Consider the following 24,151-nt stretch of genomic DNA (forward strand, 5'->3'; position numbering starts at 1 on the left):
ATCGGCAGTTCCTACGCTTCACCGTGGGCCGAGAACATTATCAGTTTGTGGTTCTTCCGTTGGGTCTAGCCACGGCCCCAAGGGTGTTCACGGAGTGCATTGCGGTGGTGGCGGCCTTCTTACGGAGGCAGAGAATCCGGGTGTATCCGTACCTCGACGACTGGCTCCTGGTGGGCTGATCCGAGGCGGAGGTACGGGGCCATGTGGAGGTGGTCCTGAGATTGTTCCAAGAGCTGGGGCTCCTGGTCAACATCCCCAAGTCCACGCTCGTACCCACACGGAGAGTGGAATTCATAGGGGCGGTCCTGGACTGAGTGCAGGCCGGGGCAAGCCTTCCGGTATCCTGATTCTGGGCTATCCAACAGGCAGTGGCCTCCCTGCGCCAGTTTCCAACAACAACGGCCAGATGCTGCCTGTGGCTGCTGAGCCACATGGCAGCATGCACGCACGTGGTCAGGCATGCCAGCCTGAGACTCAGGACTCTGCAGGCGTGGCTCGCTCAGGTGTACCAGGCAGGGACCCCCTGGACTTGGTAGTGACAGCCCCAAGGGATGTGCTGGACTCCCTGCTGTGGTGACAGTCCCAGCCTGTGGTTTGCGAAGGCATCCCCTTTGCTGCCCCACTTCCGGACCTGACGCTGATGACGGACGCATCAGACCCCGGATGGGGGGCTCACCTGGGGGACCTCATGACTATGGGGTTGTGGTCCGAGGCAGAGCGGTCGCTCCATATCAACATGAAGGAGCTCAGGGCGGTTTGTCTCGCCTGCCAGACCTTTCATGCCACTCTGAGTGGTTGCAGCGTGACAGTTCTCACAGACAACACTACTGCCATGTTTTATATAAACAAGCAGGGCGGGGCTCGTTCCTCGCCACTCTGTCGCGAGGCTCTCCTCCTCTGGGCCTTAGGATGCCTCGAGATGAATCGCATGGGCTATGCAATCTCCCGGGAGTATGGAACGAGCTGGCGGACTCCCTCAGCAGGTCATACTGCATGCACGAGTGGACGCTCTGGGCGGACGTCATGCTTTCGCTCTTCCGCAGGTGGGGCTTTCCCCGGGTAGATCTGTTTGCCATCAGGGCCAATGCCCAGGGCCCGCGGTTCTGCTTGTTCCGGGCCACAGCCCGGGCTCACTCGCGGACACATTTGCGATCCCGTGGAGAGGGAGCTTGATGTATGCCTTTCCCCTGCTCCCCTTGGTGCACAAGGTCCTGCTCAAGGTGCGCAGGGGCAGGGCGGCGGTGATCCTCATCGCCCCAGCCTGGGTCTGCCAACACTGGTACACATAGCTCCTAGAGCTGTTGGTGGACGCCCCAGTAGTCCTGCCCCTACACTGGGACCTAATTACTCAGGACAGCGGGCAGCTTCTCCACCCCAACCTGCAGTCACTGCACCTGACGGCGTGGAGGGTCTGTGGCTAGACGCCCTGGAGAGCCAGTGCTCCCTTCCTGTGCAGCAAATTCTGCTTGGCAGTAGAAAGCCCTCTACCAGGGCGGCCTATATGGCCAAGTGGAAAAGGTTCTCGTGTTGGTGTGAACCCCAACAGGTGCGGCCGGGCCAGGCCCCGGTGCAGGCCATTCTGGAATACCTCCTGCACCTCAAGCAGCAAGGGCTAACCCCATCCTCAGTCAGAGTGCACCTGGCGGCCATCTCTGCCTTCCATCTGGGGTTCTCGGGGGCTTGGTTTTTTCCCACCCAGTGGTGGGACGGTTCCTTAAAGGGTTGGAGAGGGTGTTTCTGTACTCCCGCCCCCCAGTCCCTCCATGGAACCTTAATCTGGTCCTTTCTAAACTCATGAGACCCCCTTTCGAGCCCCTCGCTACCTGTTCTCTCCTCCACCTTTCCTGGAAGGTGACGTTTCTGGTTGCCATTACCTCGGCCAGAAGGGTGTCCGAACTGAGGGCCCTCACCTCTGAGCCACCATACACGGTATTTCACAAGGACAAGGTGCAGCTCCGGCCGCACCCCACGTTCCTCCCTAAGATGGTGTCCCAATTCCATCTGGGCCAGGACACTTGTCTGCTGGTGTTTTTCCCGAAACCCCATACGGACCCGAGTCACTGCAGCTTGCACACCTTGGATGTGCGTCGAGTGCTGGCGTTCTATTTGGAGCGCACCAAGCCCTTTCGCAAATCCGCACAGTTGTTTGTGGCTGTGGCCAAGAGGTTAAAAGGCCTCCCAGTGTTGGCGCAGCGGATTTCGTCTTGAATTACAAGCTGCATCAGGGCGTGCTATGAGCTCGCAGGTGTTCCCGCCCCGGTGGTCACGGCCCACTCGACCAGGGCGCAGGCGACTTCCACAGTGTTCCTGGGACAGGTCCCCATCCAGGAGATCTGCAGAGCAGCCACCTGGTCTTTGGTGCACACCTTCACGACCCACTGTGTGGTCAACCAGCAGGCCAGAGAGGACGTGGCAGTTGGCAGAGCGGTCCTCCGAGCAGTTGTTCCGTGACTCCTACCATCCTCCAGAGGTAAGCTGTAATTCACCTAATGTGGAATGGACGTGAACAAGCACTTCAAGAAGACAAAACGGTTACTTACTTTCTCGTAACTGTTCTTCGAGATGTGTTGTTCACATCCATTCCACCACCCACCCTCCTACCCCTTTGTCGGAGTCGCCAGCAAGAAGGAACTGGAGGGGGTCGGGCCGGCGGGGGTATATATGTGGGGCGCAGTGGTGCCACTCAGGGGGCCCGCTGGCCCAATGGGAGCTGCTAAGGGAAAAAGTTTCCGACACTCGTGCATGCAGTGCGCGCACATCTAATGTGGAATGGACGTGAACAACACATCTCGAAAAACAGTTATGACAAAGTAAGTAACAGTTTTTTTTACTGTGGTGGACCAGTAAAAGAGAAAGATATGGACTGTCCTGTCCTTCGCTCTGTCTGGGCAGAGCAGTTAGGCTCCTTTTCTCCAGATGAAAGCTCCTGTAGCACCCCTTTGCAGCAGCTCCCAAGGCAGGTCCTTCTCCCTGCCTGTTCAACCCCCTTCTGAACTGTCTGTTTTCCTTTTAAGTTCCCTCCTCCATCTGAAACATGTTCTGCAGTTGCAGCTGGGCTGGGTCGTTTGGGCCTATGGTTGCGCTTTAACTTCAGGTCTAGTGTGGGGTTTATACACCTGGTCACAACTGCTCTTACACAGAAAATGACATTATGTGAACTTCTGAGGGCAAAGGGCTGAATTCAAAAGAGAAACTTTGAGGAAGAAAAGACAGAAAACCTTAAAATTATGTGAAGGGCTTAAAAACAGACATATTAACGTATGAAGGACTGTTAGAAAACTTCAGAAAAACTTTTCAGGCCATCCTTTAAGTTAAAAAAAAAAATAGAGTTGGATTTTTGTTTTATTAAACATGCTAAGGCTTCACATTTAAGAAGACTTAAGTAAATGACAGATCACAAAATGAGGAGCTAAGCAACACATTAGTGAAAAAACTCAGTCTGCTAGGTGTGTGTTCAGTAAACATCATCTACAACCTCTATGCTTCCTTCTACTGAATAGCAATAAAGTAATTTAAAAATAAAGCAAAACACTTACCTACCAAAGAGAAACACTGAGGCAAATGTTTAGAAATCTAAAAGGCTTTTGTTTGGGAAGTTAAATCTTCACATAACTGTCATAACTGCAGGTTACTTTTGTCTAATATTACCTTATGTGTCTGTCTGATAGGTAAACTCGGCCATGGTGATACCAATAGAGTATATAAACCTAAAGTTATAGAAGCTTTACAAGGAATGTTCATTCGCAAAGTATGTGCTGGGAGCCAATCTTCACTTGCCTTGACATCAACAGGACAGGTAGGCAAAAAGATATTTTCACTTGAACGACAGTCTTGCTGTTTGACAAGATGCCTGAGACTTGTTATTTAAATGTGTATGGTTATTATTTTGGTTAAAATTATGAAAAGGAATATACGCCTTTGAGACACTTTAAAACCAAAATAAATCTTAAATGTTATACAACAGGTATGTAAAATTTTACTTAGCATAGATGCTCTGTTTAGAGAAATACAATTTAGAGAAGTATAATTTGTTCCAAGCATAGCTGGAAGAAAGACAAGACACCAGGAGTGTGGTTTAACTAGGCCACAACTTTATTAACATATCTAGGATCTATCCCACAATAATTCATGCAGTGCTGTCATCCTTCCTCAAGATCAAAATTGGTGCAAGTGGTAACTAATATCATAGTTTATAATCGTAGTTGTCATACATAACAATTATTTCTGTTTTCCAGTAATATACTATAGCTGTAGTATAATATTCAAGTGCCACATGACTTCTTCAGTCTATAGGGAAAAAATTCCCAAGATTATAATATATATAGAAAAAGAATATATGTTTATCTTTACAGACTAGAACTACAGTTTATAATTTCTATCTGTATATTTAGTATACATTTCTGTATTATAAATGCAAAACACCAAAGGTCCAGTCTTGCAAAGGTTCTCTTTTAAAGGGTAATAGAAATGTGGAGCTGTTATATAGAGTATTTCATAGTCTTAATGAACATTACAGCATATATAGTAATAGGTTTGAATACATTGTTTATATAAAGCCATATATGTACTTGGGCCCGGATTCAGCAGTCCATTCCTGTCCATGTCAGATAGTAAAGAAAAGGTCTGTGGTCCCAAGGGTCTTGATAACCAAAGAAAATAATTTTTTAAGGTTTATACATATATTTCAGATACATTTTTATTGTTGCATTGTTTGCTAAATTTCAACAGCCATATTTGTCCATCACCCTTACTAAAATCTCTTTTAACCCCAGTTACTTAACATGTAATTGCAACTCTTTTAGTATTTGTTTTGATTTGTTTGTAAAGGTATTGTGAGGTGTGATTGAATGAAATATAAGCCTACAAATGGGAAGGAATTCTGGATTAAATTTACCCACAACAGGATGTTTTATATACCAAATAATGTTGGGACTAAAAACAGGAGAATAATCTTTTATAGCTTATGTGTAATGATGATTTTGGAAATTATGGAGGTTTGAGGTCATTTAATTTCTCAAATATTTTTTCTTGTGTTGTATATTGGAGAATTGTTATCCCGAAGAATTTTCCGTGGCATAATGTGTATAATTAATTTATGAAGCAGTCAGGAATTTTTATATAAGTGGGTATATCAGAGCCCAGATTTGTACAGAGTGCATAAATACAAGTATACATACATAACTTGCTTGTGCAATTACAGGTATAATTGCAGTAATTACACACACACAGTCTTCTGTAGCTCTGTCTCTTGACAAATACCAATAATATTGTGTTTGAAACCTATATGTATATTTGTGTTTTTAGGTATATGCGTGGGGCTGTGGTGCATGCCTAGGCTGTGGTTCTTCAGAAGCTACTGCTCTTAGACCCAAGCTGATTGAAGAGCTGGCTGCTACAAGAATAGTTGATACTTCAATTGGTGACAGCCATTGTTTGGCACTTTCTCATGGTAATATAAATATGGTATATAGGGTGTTTATAATCATCTTTGATTAAAAGACACTGAGCCACACATTTTATTTCCTTCTTTGATTGTCTCTTTAGATAATGAAGTTTATGCTTGGGGTAACAATTCCATGGGACAGTGCGGTCAGGGAAATTCCACTGGTCCCATTACTAAACCAAAGAAAGTAAGTGGTTTAGACGGAATAGCAATTCAACAGATTTCAGCTGGCACGTCGCATAGCCTTGCCTGGACAGCCCTTCCAAGGGACAGGTAAAATACTACATTTTATAAAAATAACCTGATGTATGTTAAAATTTTTAATTGTACTTGTTAACAGCATTGTACATCACAGTATTGTAATAGTTCTGTTTATAATGCTTTAAAGATTTTCTGTTTTGGTTTTTTTTATCATTGTGATTCGTGTTTAACAGCTATAACAGATAGGGACACTGTCAATTCAGAAATATTTTCTCTGAAAGCTTTGTACCTACTATTGGACAAAGAACATTTAAGGTTAATAAAACTGAAAAGTTGAAAAATAATTGTTTTTCAAGTTTGTTTATTTTGTGGATATGATAGCACTTTGTGTCAGTTACATTGTTTCCCTGTATAATCTATTAGCAAGGAAAAAAATGTCTCACGTCTTGTGTAAACAAACCTCAAGGATAGACACACTTCAGTTTGAGAGGCTTTTTTAGTTTAACTTAATTGGGAATTGTTATTACTTAACTGAAATAAGCCATTCTAACATCAAAATAAGTGTGTCCATGTAGGTGTTTGCTCTGGTTGACCTAAATCAGTTTAAAAATTGTTTGTTAGGCCTTGTCCATGCTTGAAGCTGAAGCAGTTTAACAGAGAAGACCCTGATAAAAAGCAACATAGAACTAGAGAAACTCTTAACAATTTTTTTAAGGATGACAGAATTTTTTTTTCAAAACCTTCTGTTTTAAAGGGAGCTATAGTGGAAATTGGAATTTCAAAAATTAGTTAATTTCATATAACATCAAATGACTACATCCCTTCAAACTGTCAGTATTATGTCAAAATTTCTGTAGTTAATTAGTAACTTTCATGATGCCAAACTAGTTTTGAGAATGTTTTACAGCTCCTCTAAGAATCAGCTTAAAAAAAAATCCCATGTCCCTATATTTGAGGTACCCATAAAAGCACAAATTTTTTTTAGTTGCTCAGTGTTTGATTCAGAGAGACATTTACAGAAAAAAGAGAAACTAGCTACAAGCATCAGGAAGATTTTCTGCCCCAATCAGATAACTGTTTTGTTAGGTCAAGCTATGAGCCAAAACCTTAGAGTTTTAAGCCAGAAGGAACCACCATATCATTTAGTCTGACCTCCTGTATATCACAGGCCACCAACACTACTCAGAGTCACTGAACCCAACAACCAAACTTAGACCTATGTATTATAGCCCACAGGAGACTAAACGGTTATGTGCCACAGGCAGAGAATAGGAGGGACTGAGGTCCCTGCAATGGCAGAGAATTAAGTGAGAGAAACCCAGATAATCCCAGCAAGTGTCCCTGCTGCCAATGAATGCAATGATAATGTCCTTGACGTGACAACCATATTAATTTACTGTAACTGTTAATTTGTTATACAGATAGTTGCATGTTTTACATGTTTTACATGTACATTTATTTCAGTGTACTTCATGCATTTCTTATGTTTGATTCCAGACAAGTTGTTGCATGGCACAGACCTTATTGTGTAGACCTGGAAGAAAGTACCTTCTCCCATCTGCGCTCCTTTCTTGAGCGGTACTGTGATAAAATTAACAGTGAGATTCCTCCTCTTCCTTTCCCTTCATCAAGGTATCTATACAGTATATACATATTTGGTTTTGTGTTTTTGTTTTTAATAGTAAAGATTTGGGATTTTGGTTTCCTGGATTAAACAGCCTTTGCATTTCAGATATATTTTGTTTTGCAATACAATATTTTTTTCAATGCCAAAAATCAAACTACTCTTCTTTGAGTGATTACACATGTGCATTCCGCTCTTGGTGTGTGTACATCCCAAGGACCATTGTCAAAATTTTTACCCCTCAGTGGTACACATCGAGGTAGCTTGTGTGCCTTGTGCAGTAGCAAGCCACTGCATACATGTATTCAGGGAGGAGCTGCCCCTGGCCCCCCTCAGTTCCTTCTTACTGCCTGTGATGATTGTTTTAATCTGTCGGCTTTGCTTTAACAAGTGCTCTCAGCTGTTTTTTCTTACATGTAATTACATATTTGTTTAGTCATTAGGGTTAGTTAGTATTTGTTGAGTTAATTGCCAGCGTTGGCAGTATTCAATCCACTTTTGATGTACTGGGGCTACTAATCAATGCATAGAAATCTGTCCTGCCATCTGTACAAAGAATAGAATTAATTGGGGCAGTCCTGGACTCTACAAAAGCCAGGGCTTTCCTACCGTAGCAGAGGTTCCAAGCTGTGTCTTATTGCTCTAGGTCTAAAGGTGCATCCTATCATCAAAGTTTGGAACTGCCTCAAACTTCTAGGTCACGTGGCAGCATGAACTTACGAGATACAGCATGCCAGACTGCACCTCAGGCATTTACAGGGTTGGATAGCCTCGGTGTATTCACCAGCCTGTTGTTATGCAGACAGTGTGGTTCAAGTATCCCCATGGGGTCTTATCCTCCTCTGTCTATTCTCAGTTCGCCAAGTTTGGGGTTCCATTATTGGTACCAAGGGATGCATTGGGCACTGGGATTCAAGCCCTGTCTGGAGTGCTTTAAGCCCATGCCTGTGAGAAACCCGCACTCTAGTTTGAAGTGCTAGCATGAGTCTTATATTAGGGATCAGTACCAGATTTGCAAGAACTTCAAGCTTAAGAAAGATGGAGAGGGTAGGCTGAAGTTTCTTTTGATGGAGGCTGTTCTGAGACCACCTTCAGCGCCTTCTCGGTCAGAGATGGTACCAAGAACTTCAGCATCTGTGAGACATGCACCAAGTCTGATGCGGCACTGCTCTCCATCACCACTGCCAAGGAAAAAGTAGAAGGCTTCCAAGGACACTGCTGGGAGAGGCAGATCTCTCTGGTCCCTCAGCCTTCCAAGAAAGGGAACAGAGTGTTGAATAGAGTGCAGTTAAAATCAAAGCACTCCTCAACTCATCGATCAGCTGGGTTGACACCGTTGATTGTGGTGCTGAGCTAGGCACTATCAAGTCTAGAGTCCAAAGCAGCATCTTCTTCATCTTTGGCACTATCTATATATCTTGTCTACCAGTCAGAGACTGTCCCAGTACCATCTTCACCCTCAAGCTGCAAGAGGCTTGCTGAGCTTATTGGTGCCGGTCTCCACAGTAGTGCAGGAGATCACTCCTCCTGTAGCGGTAGACGGCTTGACTTCAGCTTCCTCAGTATAGTGCCCAGCATCAAGTCAGCTCCATTATGGAGCTCTTATTCTTTGGTACTGTAGAGATGTAAGCAAGCAATAATGTCTTGTCTTTGCTTTTCCCTGGACTCCTGGCACCAGTTCCCAGAGCCGACTGGATTGGCCCCTCTGTGGTCAGGAGAAAGCAACTCTTCTGACTTGGAGGTTGACTCCTATGTTTCCCAGGTGCAAAGTGTGTCTTGCCACTCTTCTCCTAGACCACAGGTCGGCAACCTTTCAGAAGTGGTGTGCCAAGTCTTCATTTATTCACTCTAATTTAAGGTTTTGCGTACCAGTAATACATTTTAATGTTTTTAGAAGTTCTTTCTATAAGTCTATAATATATAACTAAACTATTGTTGTATGTAAAGTAAATAAGGTTTTTAAAATGTTTAAGAAGCTTCATTTAAAATTAAATTAAAATGCAGAGCCCCCCAGACTGGTGGCCAGGACCCGGGCAGTGTGAGTGCCACTGAAAATCAGCTCGCATGCCCCCTTTGGCACACGTGCAATAGGTTGCCTACGCCTGTCCTAGACCTTACCACTTGGGGTATTTGTAAGACCCTGAAACTGGTGCAGACATGGACATGTGACCTGTGACACTAGGGTCCAGCACTCTTTCACTGGCCTTTCTGAACTTGTGAGTCAGGGTTTCCTTCCCCTTCTGAATCCTCCCTATGTCAGTCACATTCAGTTTCCTTGGATAGACGTGGGAAATCAACTCATCGATCCCCTCCTGAACCTGCTACTGAGTCTGGTACTGAGCAGGAAGAAAGTGTTGAGGAACATCTGTCAGGACAGCTAACCAAGGAGGCACAGCCTAAATCTGGGCTAGTTTCATCCTCCTCTCCAGATGAAGCAGTTTCTTTGGGGGTGTTTTTGCCTCTTCCTGATGACTGCAAGGCTCACCAGGAGCTCTTAAAAAATGGGGGGCTTTTGGCCATAGATATTCAGGTGGAGGCAGTTAGGGAATCTTCTCACTGCCTCGTCGATGCCTCTGCTGCTCCATCTCAAGTGGCTCTGCCAATTAATGAAGCAATTTTAGAACCTAACAAGGCTCTCTGGCAAACTCTCCTCCCTCCCACAGCAAAGCTAGTGGAGTGCAGGTATTGTGGCCACCGAGGGTTTTGAGCATTTTTATTCCCAGGCCCCTCCAGGGTGACTGGTTGTCTCGGCTGCCAACGAGAGGGAGTGCTAGGCGAATCCGGCATCTACCCCTAAGTCAAGGGATGCAAAAAAGCTGGACTTGCTGAGAAAAATGTATTCTATGGCAGGGTTATAGCTTAGAATCACCAGCCAACAGGCTTTATTAGGGTGATATGATTTTAAGATCTGTGATGTTATTCTAAAATCTAAGAACAAGTTGCCTGAGGAGACTAAGCAGAAGTTCCTTTCTCTGGTCGATAAAGGGAAGTTGATGGGAAGAACTTCACTGCAGGCTGATTTGTATGCAGCTGACTCGGCTGCTAGGACCATGGCCTCTGCACCATCATCCTGACTGTTAGGAGTCCATGTGTTTCCTTACCTGACTGGCAAGTAAGAGCCTGGTCCAGATCTCAGGTGCTTTCCAGCGTTGGCAGTATTCAATCCACTTTTGATGTACTGGGGCTACTAATCAATGCATAGAAATCTGTCCTGCCATCTGTACAAAGAATAGAATTAATTGGGGCAGTCCTGGACTCTACAAAAGCCAGGGCTTTCCTACCGTAGCAGAGGTTCCAAGCTGTGTCTTATTGCTCTAGGTCTAAAGGTGCATCCTATCATCAAAGTTTGGAACTGCCTCAAACTTCTAGGTCACGTGGCAGCATGAACTTACGAGATACAGCATGCCAGACTGCACCTCAGGCATTTACAGGGTTGGATAGCCTCGGTGTATTCACCAGCCTGTTGTTATGCAGACAGTGTGGTTCAAGTATCCCCATGGGGTCTTATCCTCCCTGGACTGGTGGATAGATTCTGCTTATGTTTGCAAGAGAGTTCCTTTTGCCCCTCCACAACTGACGCTCACTTAGGTTGCCTTCAGAGTCAGGGGCGTTGGTCTCCCCGGGATCTGACTCCATATAAATGTTAGGGAGCTCTGTGCCATCCACCTAGCTTACGTGGCATTCCTTCCACACATCAGGACGTGGAACTTATTGGTGCTCATGGACAACACAGCAACTATGTTTTATGTAAACAAACGAGGAGGGGTCTGATCCACAATGTTATGCCAGGAAGCAATCCTCCTATGGAACTTTTGCATTATCAGTTCCATCAACCCGAAAGCACCTTACCTTCCAGGAGTTCAAAACTCTCTGGCAGACCACCTGACCAGGTTGTTCACAGGCCACCACAAGTCATCTCTCTGACTGGGCATTTCCAGATCCATATTCCAGCAGTGGGGAACTCCCAAAGTGGGCATGTTTGCAGCAAGAAAAAACAAGTCATCTTTTTCCTCCCCGAGGGGGCCTCAGCTGAAAGTCTTATCCAAAGGTAAGCAAGATTCTGCTCACCTTGTTCTAATAGCCCCTGCATAGCCCCATCAACATTGATATCGCTAATAGGGTTGAAAATCAGTCAGACCTCAACTGTTGTTCCTGAGAGAGGTGTATCTTATCGCCCAGCACAACGGTTTATTTCTTCATCCCAGGCTTCAAGCTCTCTAGCTGATTGTGTTGATTCTTTGTGGGTGACAACTTTGGAACAAGTTTGCTCTAAAGGGATACAGGAAGTCCTACTGAATAGCAGGAAGCCTTCACTAGGTCTGCTTACTTTGCTAAATGGAAGAGATTTTATACCTGGTCCCTCAGAGGCGCATTCCTCTAGCTCAAGATCTGATTAGCCACATCTTGGACTATCTTTTGTTCTTAAAGGATTGGCTCTTAGTTTGATTAGAGTTCATCTGGGAGTGGTATCCGCTTTCCATCTACCTGTGGATAACGGATCAATTTTTTTCAAACCCCATGTCCATCAGGTTTCTGAAGGATTTGTTCAGATTATACCTATAGGTTTATCATATTTCACAGTTGAGCTTAAGTTTAGTACTAGCAAAGTTGATGTTCCCCACCCCCTGAGCTGCTTGCAACTTGTTCTTGTTACACATGTCAGTGAAAGTAGCTTTCCTTGTTGCCATAACCTTGGCTATGAGCTTTAGTGTCAGAGCCTCCCTATACAATTTTCTTTAGGGACAAGGTTTTACTTTGGCTTCACCCTAAATTCCTGTCTAAAGTGGTTTCCAAATTGAATTTAAATCACGAGATTATCTACCAACGTTCTTTCCAAAGTGTCATTCCTGTAAAGGGAAAGAAATGCTTCATACTCTTGATGTTAGAAGAGCTTTGACCTTTTATCAAGACTGGATTAGGTCATTCAGGTCTTCGACTAAACTCTTCTTCATCATTTCAGATAGAGTAAAGGGCCAACCAGTCTCAACTTGGAGGATCTCCGCCTGGATCTCCAGCTGCTTTTGTTTATCTTACCAGCTGGTTGACATCACACCTCCGAGTAGAGTAATGGCTCACTCAACCAGGTTGCAGGTTAGGGTTCCAGTTCTGGATATATGTAAGGCAGCTACATGGGCATTGCTCCATACGTTTGCCTCTCACTATGCCATATCTCATCAATCCAGAGAGGATGCCAGGTTTGGACAAGTTGTCCTTTAATCCTTGTTTAAGTAGACTCTGAGCCCCCTGCCAGTTTGAACTGCTTGTGAATCACTACAGTAGGATGGACATGTGCAATGACTCGAAGAAGCAAAACTCTTTTTCTGTAACTGTTCTTCAAAATGCGTTGCACATGTTCATTCCATGACCTGCCTGCCTTCCCCTCTTTATCAGAGTCTTTCTGGTGTGAAAAAACTGAGGAAGATTGGGGGCAGCGTGCCTCTTTATGCATGCGTGCAGTGGCACAAGGCACCAGAGGGCCCTTGCCCTGCCCTGCCCTGATGGGTACTGCTAAGGGAAAAATCTTTGACAGCTGTGCATGAGGCATGCACAAACCTACAGTTGAATGGACTTGTTCAGCACATCTCAGAGAACAATAGTTAGAGAGTTAGGTAACCATTTTTTTCCTTCCAGAGACAAGGATTCAGACAACTCAATCCATCATTTTAGATCTCAAGACTTACCCAATCACAACCGTATGGAATTGTATGAGGCGTCTGGGACAAACAGCCTCTTGTACATATATAGCCTGGTATGCCAGATTGTATCTGAGGACTCTACAAGGTTGGCTGGCCTCAGTATTTTTGCTGTGCTGTCACCATCTGACCACTATGGTCAAGGGCCCCCCCCTCACATTTTAGACACTGTAGATTGATGGACGAACCCCACTAACGTCTGCATAGGAGTTCCATTTGTCCCTCCTCAACCATCGCTAATGCTAGTAATGGATATATCTGCCGTAGGTTGAGGGGTTTGTCTGGGTTCCTTCACTCACAGGGGATATGGTTCACAAAGGACCTAACTCTTAACATAAATATCAGGGGGTTGGCAGCTATCTGGCTGGCATGTCAGGTTTTCTACCCCATATCAAGGGAAGACGCCTGCTCACTGTCACAGACAACACAGCAGCATTGTTCTGTTTCTACAAACAAGAAGGGGCCTGCTCATCCCTGTTCTGCCAAGATGCAATTTGTTTATGGGATTTTTGCGTTGCCAGCTCAATTTATCTCAAAGTCTATTACCTTCTCAGAGTACAGAATGCGTTGGCAGATTATCTAAGCAGGTCATTTACGAGTCACCACGAGTGGTCCCTTCTGATGTAACCAGATCCATTTTCCAGCTCTGGGGGAGTCCCCAGGTAGACCTGTTTGCAGTGAGATACAAGAGGAAATGCCAGCAATTTTGTTCCCTACAGGGTCACAGTCTGGGTTCCATGACAGATGCTTTCCTGTTGCATTGGTCGAGCAACCTCCTGTCCCTTTTGGTGAAAGCTGATACCACTTCCATTGGACCCGGATCTGATTTCTCAAAACTCTGGTCGCTTGCGCCATTCAAACCTGCAGACATTCCATCTAGCAGCATGGATGCTCCATAGTTAGATTCTAGGGAGCAAATGTGTTCAAAAGAGTTTCAAGATGTGCTGTTGGATAGTAGAATACTATCTACTAAGTCTACTTGCCTCTCTAAGTGGAAGTGTTTCTCTAGTTGGTCTGGTTCTGCAGTTTCGCCGATGCATTCTTCAATCCTGCATATCTTGGTCTATCTTTTGTGCCTAAAACGGCAAGGTTTTGGCCATTAGCTCGATAAAGGTCCACCTAGCAGCTATCTCGGCCTTCCACCCTCAGGTCTTTTATATTAGAACATCAATAAGATTTTTGAGAGGCCTGGAAAGATTATATTCTCATGTATAAGACCCGGTTCCCCCATGGGACCTAAACTTGTATTGTCAAAGCTGATTTACAGGCAAGATTAACAACAACATTTTGTTTTGCAGAGAACATCACAATTTCCTCAAGTTGTGCCTGAAGTTACTTTCTAATCATCTTGCTCTTGCGTTAGCTGGAGGAGTAGCTACTAGCATTCTTGGAAGGCAGGCAGGCCCACTTCGGAATTTGCTGTTTAGGTTGATGGACTCCTCTGTCCCAGATGAAATACAGGAAGTAAGTAATTTTATTTAATTCACATCCAGTTCTCTTTGATGTATAGTTAAGATCAGAAAAGATATTTTGTAAAAATGGTACCTTATTATTATCAATATTTGATTTACTGATTTAAAATCCAGTTTTGAGTTGTAAATTGAGCCAGTTTGTTAAATAGTTATTGATGATGAATAGATATCTGAACCTCAGTATAACTTCAGTTGGCTTTTTTATCGTACTTATATAGCTATATTATTAGGGCTGTCAATTAATCTCAGTTAACTCACGCGATTAACTCAAAAAAATTAATCACGATTAATTGCAGTTTCAATCGCACTACTAAACAGAATACCAGCTGAAATTTTATTACATATTTTTGGATGATGTTCTACATTTTCAAATATATTGATTTCAATTGCAACACAGTATACAAAGTAGACAGTGCTCACTTTATATTGTTGTTTTTGATTACAGATATTTGCACTGTAAAAAACAAATATTTTTCAGTTCACCTCATACAAGTACTGTAGTGCAATCTCTTTATCATGAAAGTTGAACTTACAAATGTAGAATTATGTACCAAAAAAAAACTGCACTCAAAAACAAAACATTGTAAAACTTTAGAGCCTACAAGTCCACTCAGTCCTACTTCTTCTTCAGCCAATCGCTCAGAAAAACAAGTTTGTTAACATTTGCAGGAGTAAATGTTGCCCACCTCTTGTTTACAATAGTCACCCGAAAGCGAGAACAGGCATTCGCATGGCACTGTAGTAGGTGGAGTCACAAGATATTTGTGTGTCAGATGAGCTAAAGATTCATATGTCCCTTCGTGCGTCAACCACCATTCCAGGGGACAGGCATCCATGCTGATAACAGGTTCTGCTCGATAACCATCCAAAGCAGAGCAGACTGATTCATGTTCATTCTCATCATCTGAGACAGGTGCCACCAACAGAAGGTTGATTTTCTTTTTTGGTAGTTCAGGTTCTGTAGTTTCTGCATCAGAGTGTTCCTCTTTTAAGACTTCTGAAAGCATGCCCCACACCTCGTCCCTCTCCGTTTTTTGGAAGGCACTTCAGATTCTTAAACCTTGTGTCGTGTGCTGCAGCTATCTTTAGAAATCTCACGTTGGTACCATCTTTGCGTTTTGTCAAATCTGCAGTGAAAGTGTTCTTAAAACAAACAACATGTGCTGGGTCATCATCCGAGACTGCTATAACATGAAATAAATGGCAGAATGCGGGTAGAACAGAGCAGGGGACATACAATTCTCCCCCAAGGAGTTCAATCACAAATTTAATTAACACATTATATTTTTAACAAGCGTCATCAGCATGGAAGCATGTCCTCTGGAATGGTGGCCGAAGCATGAAGGGGCATACGAATGTTTATCATATCTGGCTTGTAAATACCTTGCAATGCCGGCTACAAAAGTGCCATGCAAATGCCTGTTCTCACTTTCAGGTGACATTGTAAATAAGAAGAGGGCAGCATTATCACCCGGAAATGTAAACAAACTTGTTTGTCTTAGCGATTGGTTGAACAAGAAGTAGGACAGTGTGGACCTGTAGGCTCTGTGAAGTTTTACATTGTTTTGTGTCGAGTGCAATTACGTAACACAAAAAAAAATACATTTGTAAGTTGCACTTTCACTACAAAGAGATTGCACTACAGTACTTGTATGAGGTGAGTTGAAAAATACTATTTTATCATTTTTACAGTGCAAATATTTGTGATAAAAATAATATACACTTTGATTTCAATTACAGCACAGAATACTATATATTTGTGTGTGTGTGTGTATATATATGAAAATGTAGGAAAATATCCAAAATATTTAATAATTTGCAATTGGTATTCTATTGTTTAACAGTGCGATTAAAACTGATTAATGGACAGCCCTATTTTAAATTTAAATTGGTCCTATTATTGTGTAATTTTTGGAATTTGTCAAGACACTGGTTCTGTAGTTGTACTAGTCTGAAAAAGTGAGGAAGTCTGAATTTTCAGCACTAGCTCATTTTGCAAACTCTTTCCTCTGCTGAAGTTAGAATCTTTTTGAACAAAAAATTATGTGGAAATAAATCACTCTTGAGTGAGTTGTTAAATTTTGAGACTAAAGTAATTATAGGGTGGAATTTTAGGCCCGCTTTAGGTGCAGTTTTCAAAGCAGCCTTACTATCCATTAGGGCACCACTGTGATTTGAGCCAAGTGTGGGTGGTGCTGTGTAAACTGGTAAAAATAAAGTCTCTGCTCTAAAAAGCTTAAAAAGACACAAGTGAAAGATGCAGTATGTTAGGATGTGTGGATATTGTCCTACATCTTAAATACATAAAACTGCTCTTCCAGCCATAGGCCTCTCTTTAGCAGGGACTACCAATCATACCAAATTGTGTTAATATTTGGGTGGTTTACTGATGTATTTTGAAAGAACTAGGAAGAAATTAAGTAATTTGCTATTATTTGTGATCAGTTTGGGCTCAATCAGGGTTTGAACACACATTCCTAGAAAATAAGAAAAGCTAGTGCACTAACCAAATTTACAAAAACAACAAGGAGTCCGGTGGCACCTTAAAGACTAACCAGTTTATTTGGGCAGAAGCTTTTGTGGGTAAAAAACCCACTTCTTCAGATGCATGGAGTGAAACTTACAGATACAACCATTTATTATACTTGACACATGAAGAGAAGGGAGGTACCTCACAAGTGGAGAACCTGTGTTGACAGGGCCAATTCAATCAGGGTGGGTGTGGTCCACTTCCAATAATTGATGAGTTGGTGTCAATTCCAGGAGAGGGAAAGTTGCTTTTGTAGTGTGCCAGCCACTCCCAGTCCCTATTCAAGCCCAAATTAATGGTGTTAAATTTGCAAATGAATTTTAGTTCTGCAGTTTCTCTTTGAGGTCTCAGAGTAACAGCCGTGTTAGTCTGTATTTGCAAAAAGAAAAGGAGTACTTGTGGCACCTTAGAGACTAACCAATTTATTTGAGCATAAGCTTTCGTGATGGGAAATGGCACATGATGGGATCTATCAAATGAGTAGATGTGCAGGTGAATGAGTCTCTGAGCCATTATGTTGATAGAAAAATATTTCAAAATATAAAGTGTTGTCTCCCCCTCTCCTTTCATGTTAGGTTGTAATTGAGACTCTGTCAGTAGGTGCAACTATGCTACTGCCTCCCTTGCGAGAAAGAATGGAATTGCTGCATTCTCTTCTACCCCAAGGCCCTGATAGATGGGAGAGCTTATCAAAGGGACAGGTAAGGCCTTGTAAAACTATGTCACCCTTTGAAAGTAATTATGTGAATACCTATATTAGAAGATACACCTGGAGCAGTTTGAAGGTCAATTGCTGTTGAGAGCCAATCTAATTAAACAAATCTGAACAATGTAAATTTAAAAATCTTATGTTGCCGGTGCCCTAAATCTTTTTTCAAAAGTAAGGAAAAGTGCTGGAATTAGATCTTGTGGTTCTGTACTAATAATCAGAATACTTGTGTAATGCTTTTTATACATAGATTTTACAGCACTTTCCAAAAGTGGATAAGTATTACTGTCCCTGTTTTTACAAATGTGAGCAACTGAGATTAGCACAAAAGGGTTGGATGACTTGCCAAGTGTCATCCAACAAGTCAATCGTAGAATCAGGAACAGAATACAAATTTTAACTCCTCACGGGGTGTGTAGTCCAGGAGCCTAAATCTCAGCTATCCAGTGTGTGTGGATGGCTATCCTTCCCCATAATGTTTATAACCCAAACCCCAGTGGTAAAGATCCTATACTTCTATTAGTGAAATGAGTGAGCATAAGCTACAGTGGTATCTTGGAGTAGAGTGTGCTTCAGACCAGGTTCTCTGTATACCTTTCCTTCCTTGTGGGAAAGAAGAAAAGCAGGCCTAGTGATTCACTGCTGGGCAGAGGAGTTACATTTAGCAGTGCTTCATTTGAGGAGTGGGGAATATCCTGTTGAGACATTCCTCTTGCCCACCCCATCATAGAGTGGGAAGTTAAAGACAGACCTTTGTTTGTTTGTTTTAGTTATTTATTACTGTAGTGCCTAGGAGCCTTAGTCATGGACCAGGACCCCATTGTGTTAGGCATGCTACAGACACAGAACAAAAAGACCTTTCCCTGATTTGAAATGGATGGGAACTGTGGGTCTTCAGCATTTGAGCCTTAAGTTTAAAATAACATTGGGCAGCTGTCACATAGGATAATCACGGCCTTTAAACTTGAGTACTATGGAGTATACAGTGTACTAGAATGATGTCAGAATTATGAGTACGAATTCTAACAAAACTGGAAGATTGTTTCTCAAAGTACAGTACACTAGGGCCAGCACAAACTGAGAACCCTGGTATCTTCATAGATTTATAGATTATATGGCCAGAAGGGGCCATTGTGACCATCTAGCCTGACCTCCTGTATAATAGTTAGTAGACTGGAGTTTTCGCTACTCCTTATAATTTAACTTATCCCCTGTTAACTGATAGTGATTACAGTGCATACAGACAAGCAGTGTGGAGCATCTCAGAACAAAGGCATTGGGATAGGTTTAAAGGATTTCATAAGTACATCCACATTAGTGTACTTTTGTTAATGTAACTCTCACTTTTAGGTCAAAGGAATTAAAACTTAAGTATGAGATTTGTCCAAAGTTATATGGAAGCATGGCATAAGTTAGGATATCGTACAGTCAGATGAGTGAAGCTTGGCTGGGTTAAATATAGGCAGTTTAATGGGCAGTTTTGGCTTTCAAAAGGCTGCACTGAATCAAGTGAATAATTTATGACAAGGTGGATGTTACAGACAGAATAAACTAAAATATGGGCATACTGCATGGATACCTTATTTATTAATGCATTGAGAATTGTACAAAACTCTGTAAAATCTGATTCCAACATGCTGAGATGACACCAAGGATATTTAACAATGTAACTGTTGGTTATGCCTAGTAATTGTCTGACACTGATTATACAGTTAGCAAAAGTAGTGTGGTCTACAGATTAAAAGAAGATTCTTACATTCTAAATTGTATGACATGAGCAGTACACTAAATGTTGTAGTGAAAAGTGTTTAAAAACAAAATTCTTCTTTCCTTTACCCATTCTGTCTTTTACAAAACCTTGTGTACTGAGAGTACCACAATACAAAGCTGGAAAAGGTTGACTGTAGGATATGGTGACTCTAAGTTGCTTTTTTCATCTTCTTCCATGAAGTTATGTGCTCTCTTCTGTGGTTTGTAATTGTTCGCTTAAACCTCTAGACCTCACAATTGCCATAAATAATACAAATTTGTTGAATTTTTTCTGCTTGAGCTTCATTTATACTGTTGTTTTGCTAAGTCATTATGAAGAGCATTGTGAATTTGTTAGCCACAGTTTCTTAAGACTGAGTTGGAGAGGAGGATCTAGTCTGGCATCTGTTCTGTCCCCCTGAATGATGGGAATATTGAGTTAATTCTCTCTAAAGCATCCTAGATATCTTTAGAGCAGGGGTGGGCAAACTATGGCCTGTGGGCCACATCCGGCCCTCCAGCCAGTTTAATTCGGCCCTCGAGCTCCCGCTGGGGAGCAGGGTCTGGGGCTTGCCCTGCTCCCATGCTCCAGCCAGGTAGCGGGGTCGAAGGCTGCTCCACGCGTGTGTGCCGAGAAGCTGCTTGAGGTAAACGCTGCCCAGAGGCTGCACCCCTGACCCCCCTCCTGTGCCCAGCCCTGATCTCTCTCTCACAACCCAACCCTCTGCCCCAGCCCAAAGCCCCTTCCTGCACCCTGAACTCCTCATTTCTGGCCCTACCCCAGAGCCCGCACCCCCATCCAGAGCCCACACCCCCTCCTGTACCCCAACCCCAATTTCATGAGCATTCATGGCCCACCATACAATTTCCATACCCAGATGTGGCCCTCGGGCCAAAAAGTTTGCCCATCCCTGCTTTAGACTGTCATCTAGTCCAGTATATTGATCGAGTGCTTATCTTTGAAAATCTGCAGTGAAAGCTAGTCATCAAACTTTGTTAGCAGGTGATTACATTACCCAAGTGTTTTAAAGGAAAAAATTTCTAACTTTTAAAGTTCATTACTTTGTCTAACAAGTTGTCTAACAAGAACAATTGTTCCTATCTTATTATTTCCTTTAGAGAATGCAATTGGATATTATTCTGACGAGTTTGCAAGATCATACCCATGTAGCCTCGCTACTTGGTTATAGTTCACCATCTGATGCAACAGAAGTTTCCTCACTATGTGTTGGCTATGGAAACCTCTCTGATCAAACATATGGTGTCCAGAGCAGCCATCCTGATACTCATCTAGCTGAAATTTTAATGAAGACTCTGCTAAGAAATTTAGGATTTTACACGGTATGTTTAGGGCTTGTCTTTAATTTTTTATAGTAGTAATCAAGTTATTTTTAAAAAATTCTCTTTCGTTTGGGTAAAATAATTATGTTCCTCCTTTAATGTTTGTTCAAGAGACCTGCAACAGGAACCTGCACTAGCCTCATTTCCCCCCTAAAACAGGACTAAAACTAATTTACTATCCCTAATACTAAGGGTCCGATATTATTGTTGTAATACTTATTGTTGCATTTGACTTCTGTTTATATATAGTTGCTCCCAGATGCAGGATGGTGCCCCAGACAGATGAAAAGGGTTCATAAATCCTCCCTCCAGATTTGTGTGAGCCAGTGGGCTTCTGCTGCACTCTTTTATGCAGCCTATCAGCTGAGAAGTTCCTCTCCCCAAACCCAGAAGTAGGTGGGGTAGAAGAGATGGACAATCCTTGAAAGGTTCTTGGAGTTCTTTCCACTGCTGGCTCAGACAAAGCCTTCCTGTGTCTGAGGCTGTGAGGTGGACAGGTGTTTTTAAGGGTCTTCCCTAAAGGGCTTGTCTAGATAGTGCATGCCAAAATGGGGTGTAAATCTACAGTGAATGAGTGTGCTGTGCACTAACTGTCCATATGGACCGTGCTACCGCATGGACAGTTAGTGCATGGAATGCTAGCGCTATAGATTTACACCCCAGCTTACTATGCACTATCTGTCCATCTAAGACAAGCCCAGAGCAGTTTACATTCAAGTTGAATCCCTACCAAACTTTGTATCTGAAACTCTGCTAACTTCTTTTTCTTTCTGAATTCTTATGTGAAAATTGAACTGGTATTTTTCTTCCCTTCCACTCCAGATTAGACAGTGAAAAATACTAATCATGTTAACATGTTCTTCTAAACCTTTATGTGTCAGCAGTCAGCCCAGAACAAATTTTAAAGGTCCAATTGCATATCTCTGGATTTTGTGGTTCATGGGGAGATTTTCTAAGGCACAAAGATGTGTGGTGTCTAGCTCTTAATGCCTGTCTGTCCTTTGTGCTTTTGAAAATCTCCTTAGAATAGAAATACTTGACTGTATAACAGCAGTCACAGTGACTGCTATAAAAATCTCAATGATTGTGATTTCAGATTGTCCAAATTTATGTAGGCTGGGATTTTCAAATGAACCCAAGAGAGTAAGGAGCCCAGTTCCCATTGACTTTCTTGGGTTCTTTTGTAAATCCCAACTGTAAATATTTGGAGGTGAAAGAGTTTCATTTTAAGATACTAAGAGTATTATAATATTTTAAAATGGACAATATGTGATTATTCCTTTTGTCTAATTAGGATCAAGCCTTTGGAGAGTTGGAAAAGAATAGTGATAAGTTTTTACTTGGGACATCATCATCTGAAAACAGCCAACCTGCTCATCTTCATGAGCTGTTGTGTTCACTGCAGAAACAATTGCTGGCTTATTGTCATATCAACAGTGTTAGTGAGGTACGTGGGCTTTTTGGTCATATCTTCTGGAAATATAACATTACTCCTCTTCATTGTGTGAGCATCTACGTAGGATAAGATTTGAATAATGTGTATTTGGAAGTTAGTCTAATACATGATGAAACCTTCTAAAATACGTTTGTATTATTTTGTTATAAGTAGTTTCTCTTTTTTCCAGAATTCTAGCAGTGTGGCACTGCTACACAAACACCTCCAGCTTTTACTGCCGCATGCTACAGATACCTATTCACGTTCTGCAACTCTTCTTAAGGAAAGTTCTTGGAATGGCAGTGTTGGGGAAAAACTAAGAGGTATATATTGCTAAAAAGGTCAAGTTTAAAGAGGTACCACAAACTTGAAATATACTAATTAAAAAAGAGTTTAAAGTAACTTCAGGTACCACAACTGCTTCTGAGGGCTTGGCTACACTTGCAAGTTAGAGCACATTAAAGCAGCCCCGGGCACTCTAACTCGTGACGCGTCCACACTGGCAAGGCACGTAGAATGCCTGGACTCTGCAGCTGGAGTGCTCCTGGTAATCCACCTCCATGAGAAGCATGAAGTTTGCTGTGCCCCAGCTGAAATGTCCAGGCATCAGTGTGAATGAGATTGGCCTCCAGAAACGTCCCATAATCCCCTGAAGTCAAGTGGCCACTCTTCTCATTGTTTTGGAATCGGCTGCAGGAATGTGGATATCCCCTTTCAAAGCTCCCTTTCTGACATCAGGCATGCTTATCTGCTCCGGGACAAAGCAAGCCATTACTGTGGAATGTTGCTGCTGGTGTGTCTTGGGGGGAAGGAATCTGCTACTGTCTGAACTTACAAGACAGCATGCTGACATGCTCTCAGCCCCCCAAAAACCCACACTCTCTCCCCCCACATACACACAACACACTCCCTGTCACACTCTCTCCCCCCTTCCCCGCCCCGTTGGAAAGCATGTTGCAGCAGCTTACACACTGGGATAGCTACCACAATGCACTGCTCTTTGTGGTGTTGCAAGAGCTGCTAATGTGGCCACGCCAGTGCGCTTGAATCTGACAGTGTAAACACACGGCTACATTTTCCCCTGCTGCAGCCTCCGAAGGCTGGGTTAACTTCCAGCGCTCTACATCTGCAAGTGTAGCCATGCCCTCAGCTCACTTGACAATTTTTGTTTACTTAGATTCCAATAAATTTCAAATGTTTTTCTGTCCCTTGTTGCTGTGTGGGGCAAAACCTGACCAAACAGGAAATTGACTAATTGCACAGATGCAGCAGAAAAAAACAGATGGTACATTTGATAGCACATTGTGCATAAAGTAAACATGAAGATAAAGTTAAGGGGAATTTTTAAATCTTAACTGCTTTTAGTTATGCTTGTTGTAGTGGTAGTGTAGTATATTCATAAAAATATTTTAGTCAAGTGTGATTTTTTTTAAGGTGATGTATATTAAACAAAAAACCCAACACAGGTACATTTTGAAAACATTACAAATTAGGGTTATGTATGCATCATAGTCTCATGTAAACTTGTTAAAAAAATGTGCTTTAGAAAGATATTTTTAAGGTGATCTTCATAGGACATGCCACAGTATGAAGTCACATAGAATAATTAAACTTTTAAGGACAATTGGGATGTTTTTCTTGCCAAAACCATTTAAATATAAAATGTTTTAAGACATTTTTGGGTGCTGAATTTAAAAAACAATGTAATTTGTTTAACATAAACACACATTCCCTCCCTTTTCTTCCTTGTAGATGTAATTTATGTATCTGCAGCTGGCAGTATGCTATGCCAGATTGTTAACTCATTGTTGTTACTGCCTGTGTCAGTGGCCCGGCCTTTACTGAGTTATCTGCTAGATCTATTGCCACCTCTTGATCGCCTTAATAGACTGTTGCCTGCTGCTGCGCTATTAGAAGATCAGGAATTACAGTGGCCGCTTCATGGTAAGTTCTT

At 42.6% G+C, this 24,151-nt stretch overlaps 1 protein-coding gene across 7 annotated transcripts in view; it reads left to right on the top strand.

The window, feature by feature from the left end:
- Positions 1-24,151, top strand: part of HERC1 (HECT and RLD domain containing E3 ubiquitin protein ligase family member 1) — a 215,851-nt gene that overhangs the window by 57,798 nt on the left and 133,902 nt on the right. For all 7 annotated transcript variants that reach the window (XM_048867260.2, XM_048867261.2, XM_048867267.2 and 4 more), the window contains exons 8-17: positions 3,669-3,796; positions 5,305-5,449; positions 5,545-5,716; positions 7,142-7,276; positions 14,260-14,425; positions 17,539-17,664; positions 20,541-20,762; positions 22,057-22,209; positions 22,388-22,520; positions 23,950-24,141. In XM_048867260.2, coding sequence (XP_048723217.1) covers positions 3,669-3,796; positions 5,305-5,449; positions 5,545-5,716; positions 7,142-7,276; positions 14,260-14,425; positions 17,539-17,664; positions 20,541-20,762; positions 22,057-22,209; positions 22,388-22,520; positions 23,950-24,141 — 1,572 coding nt within the window. The remainder of the gene's footprint in view (positions 1-3,668; positions 3,797-5,304; positions 5,450-5,544; positions 5,717-7,141; positions 7,277-14,259; positions 14,426-17,538; positions 17,665-20,540; positions 20,763-22,056; positions 22,210-22,387; positions 22,521-23,949; positions 24,142-24,151) is intronic.

Source organism: Caretta caretta, chromosome 10 (assembly GCF_965140235.1).
Source record: "Caretta caretta isolate rCarCar2 chromosome 10, rCarCar1.hap1, whole genome shotgun sequence".
Classification (NCBI taxonomy): Eukaryota; Metazoa; Chordata; order Testudines; family Cheloniidae; genus Caretta; species Caretta caretta.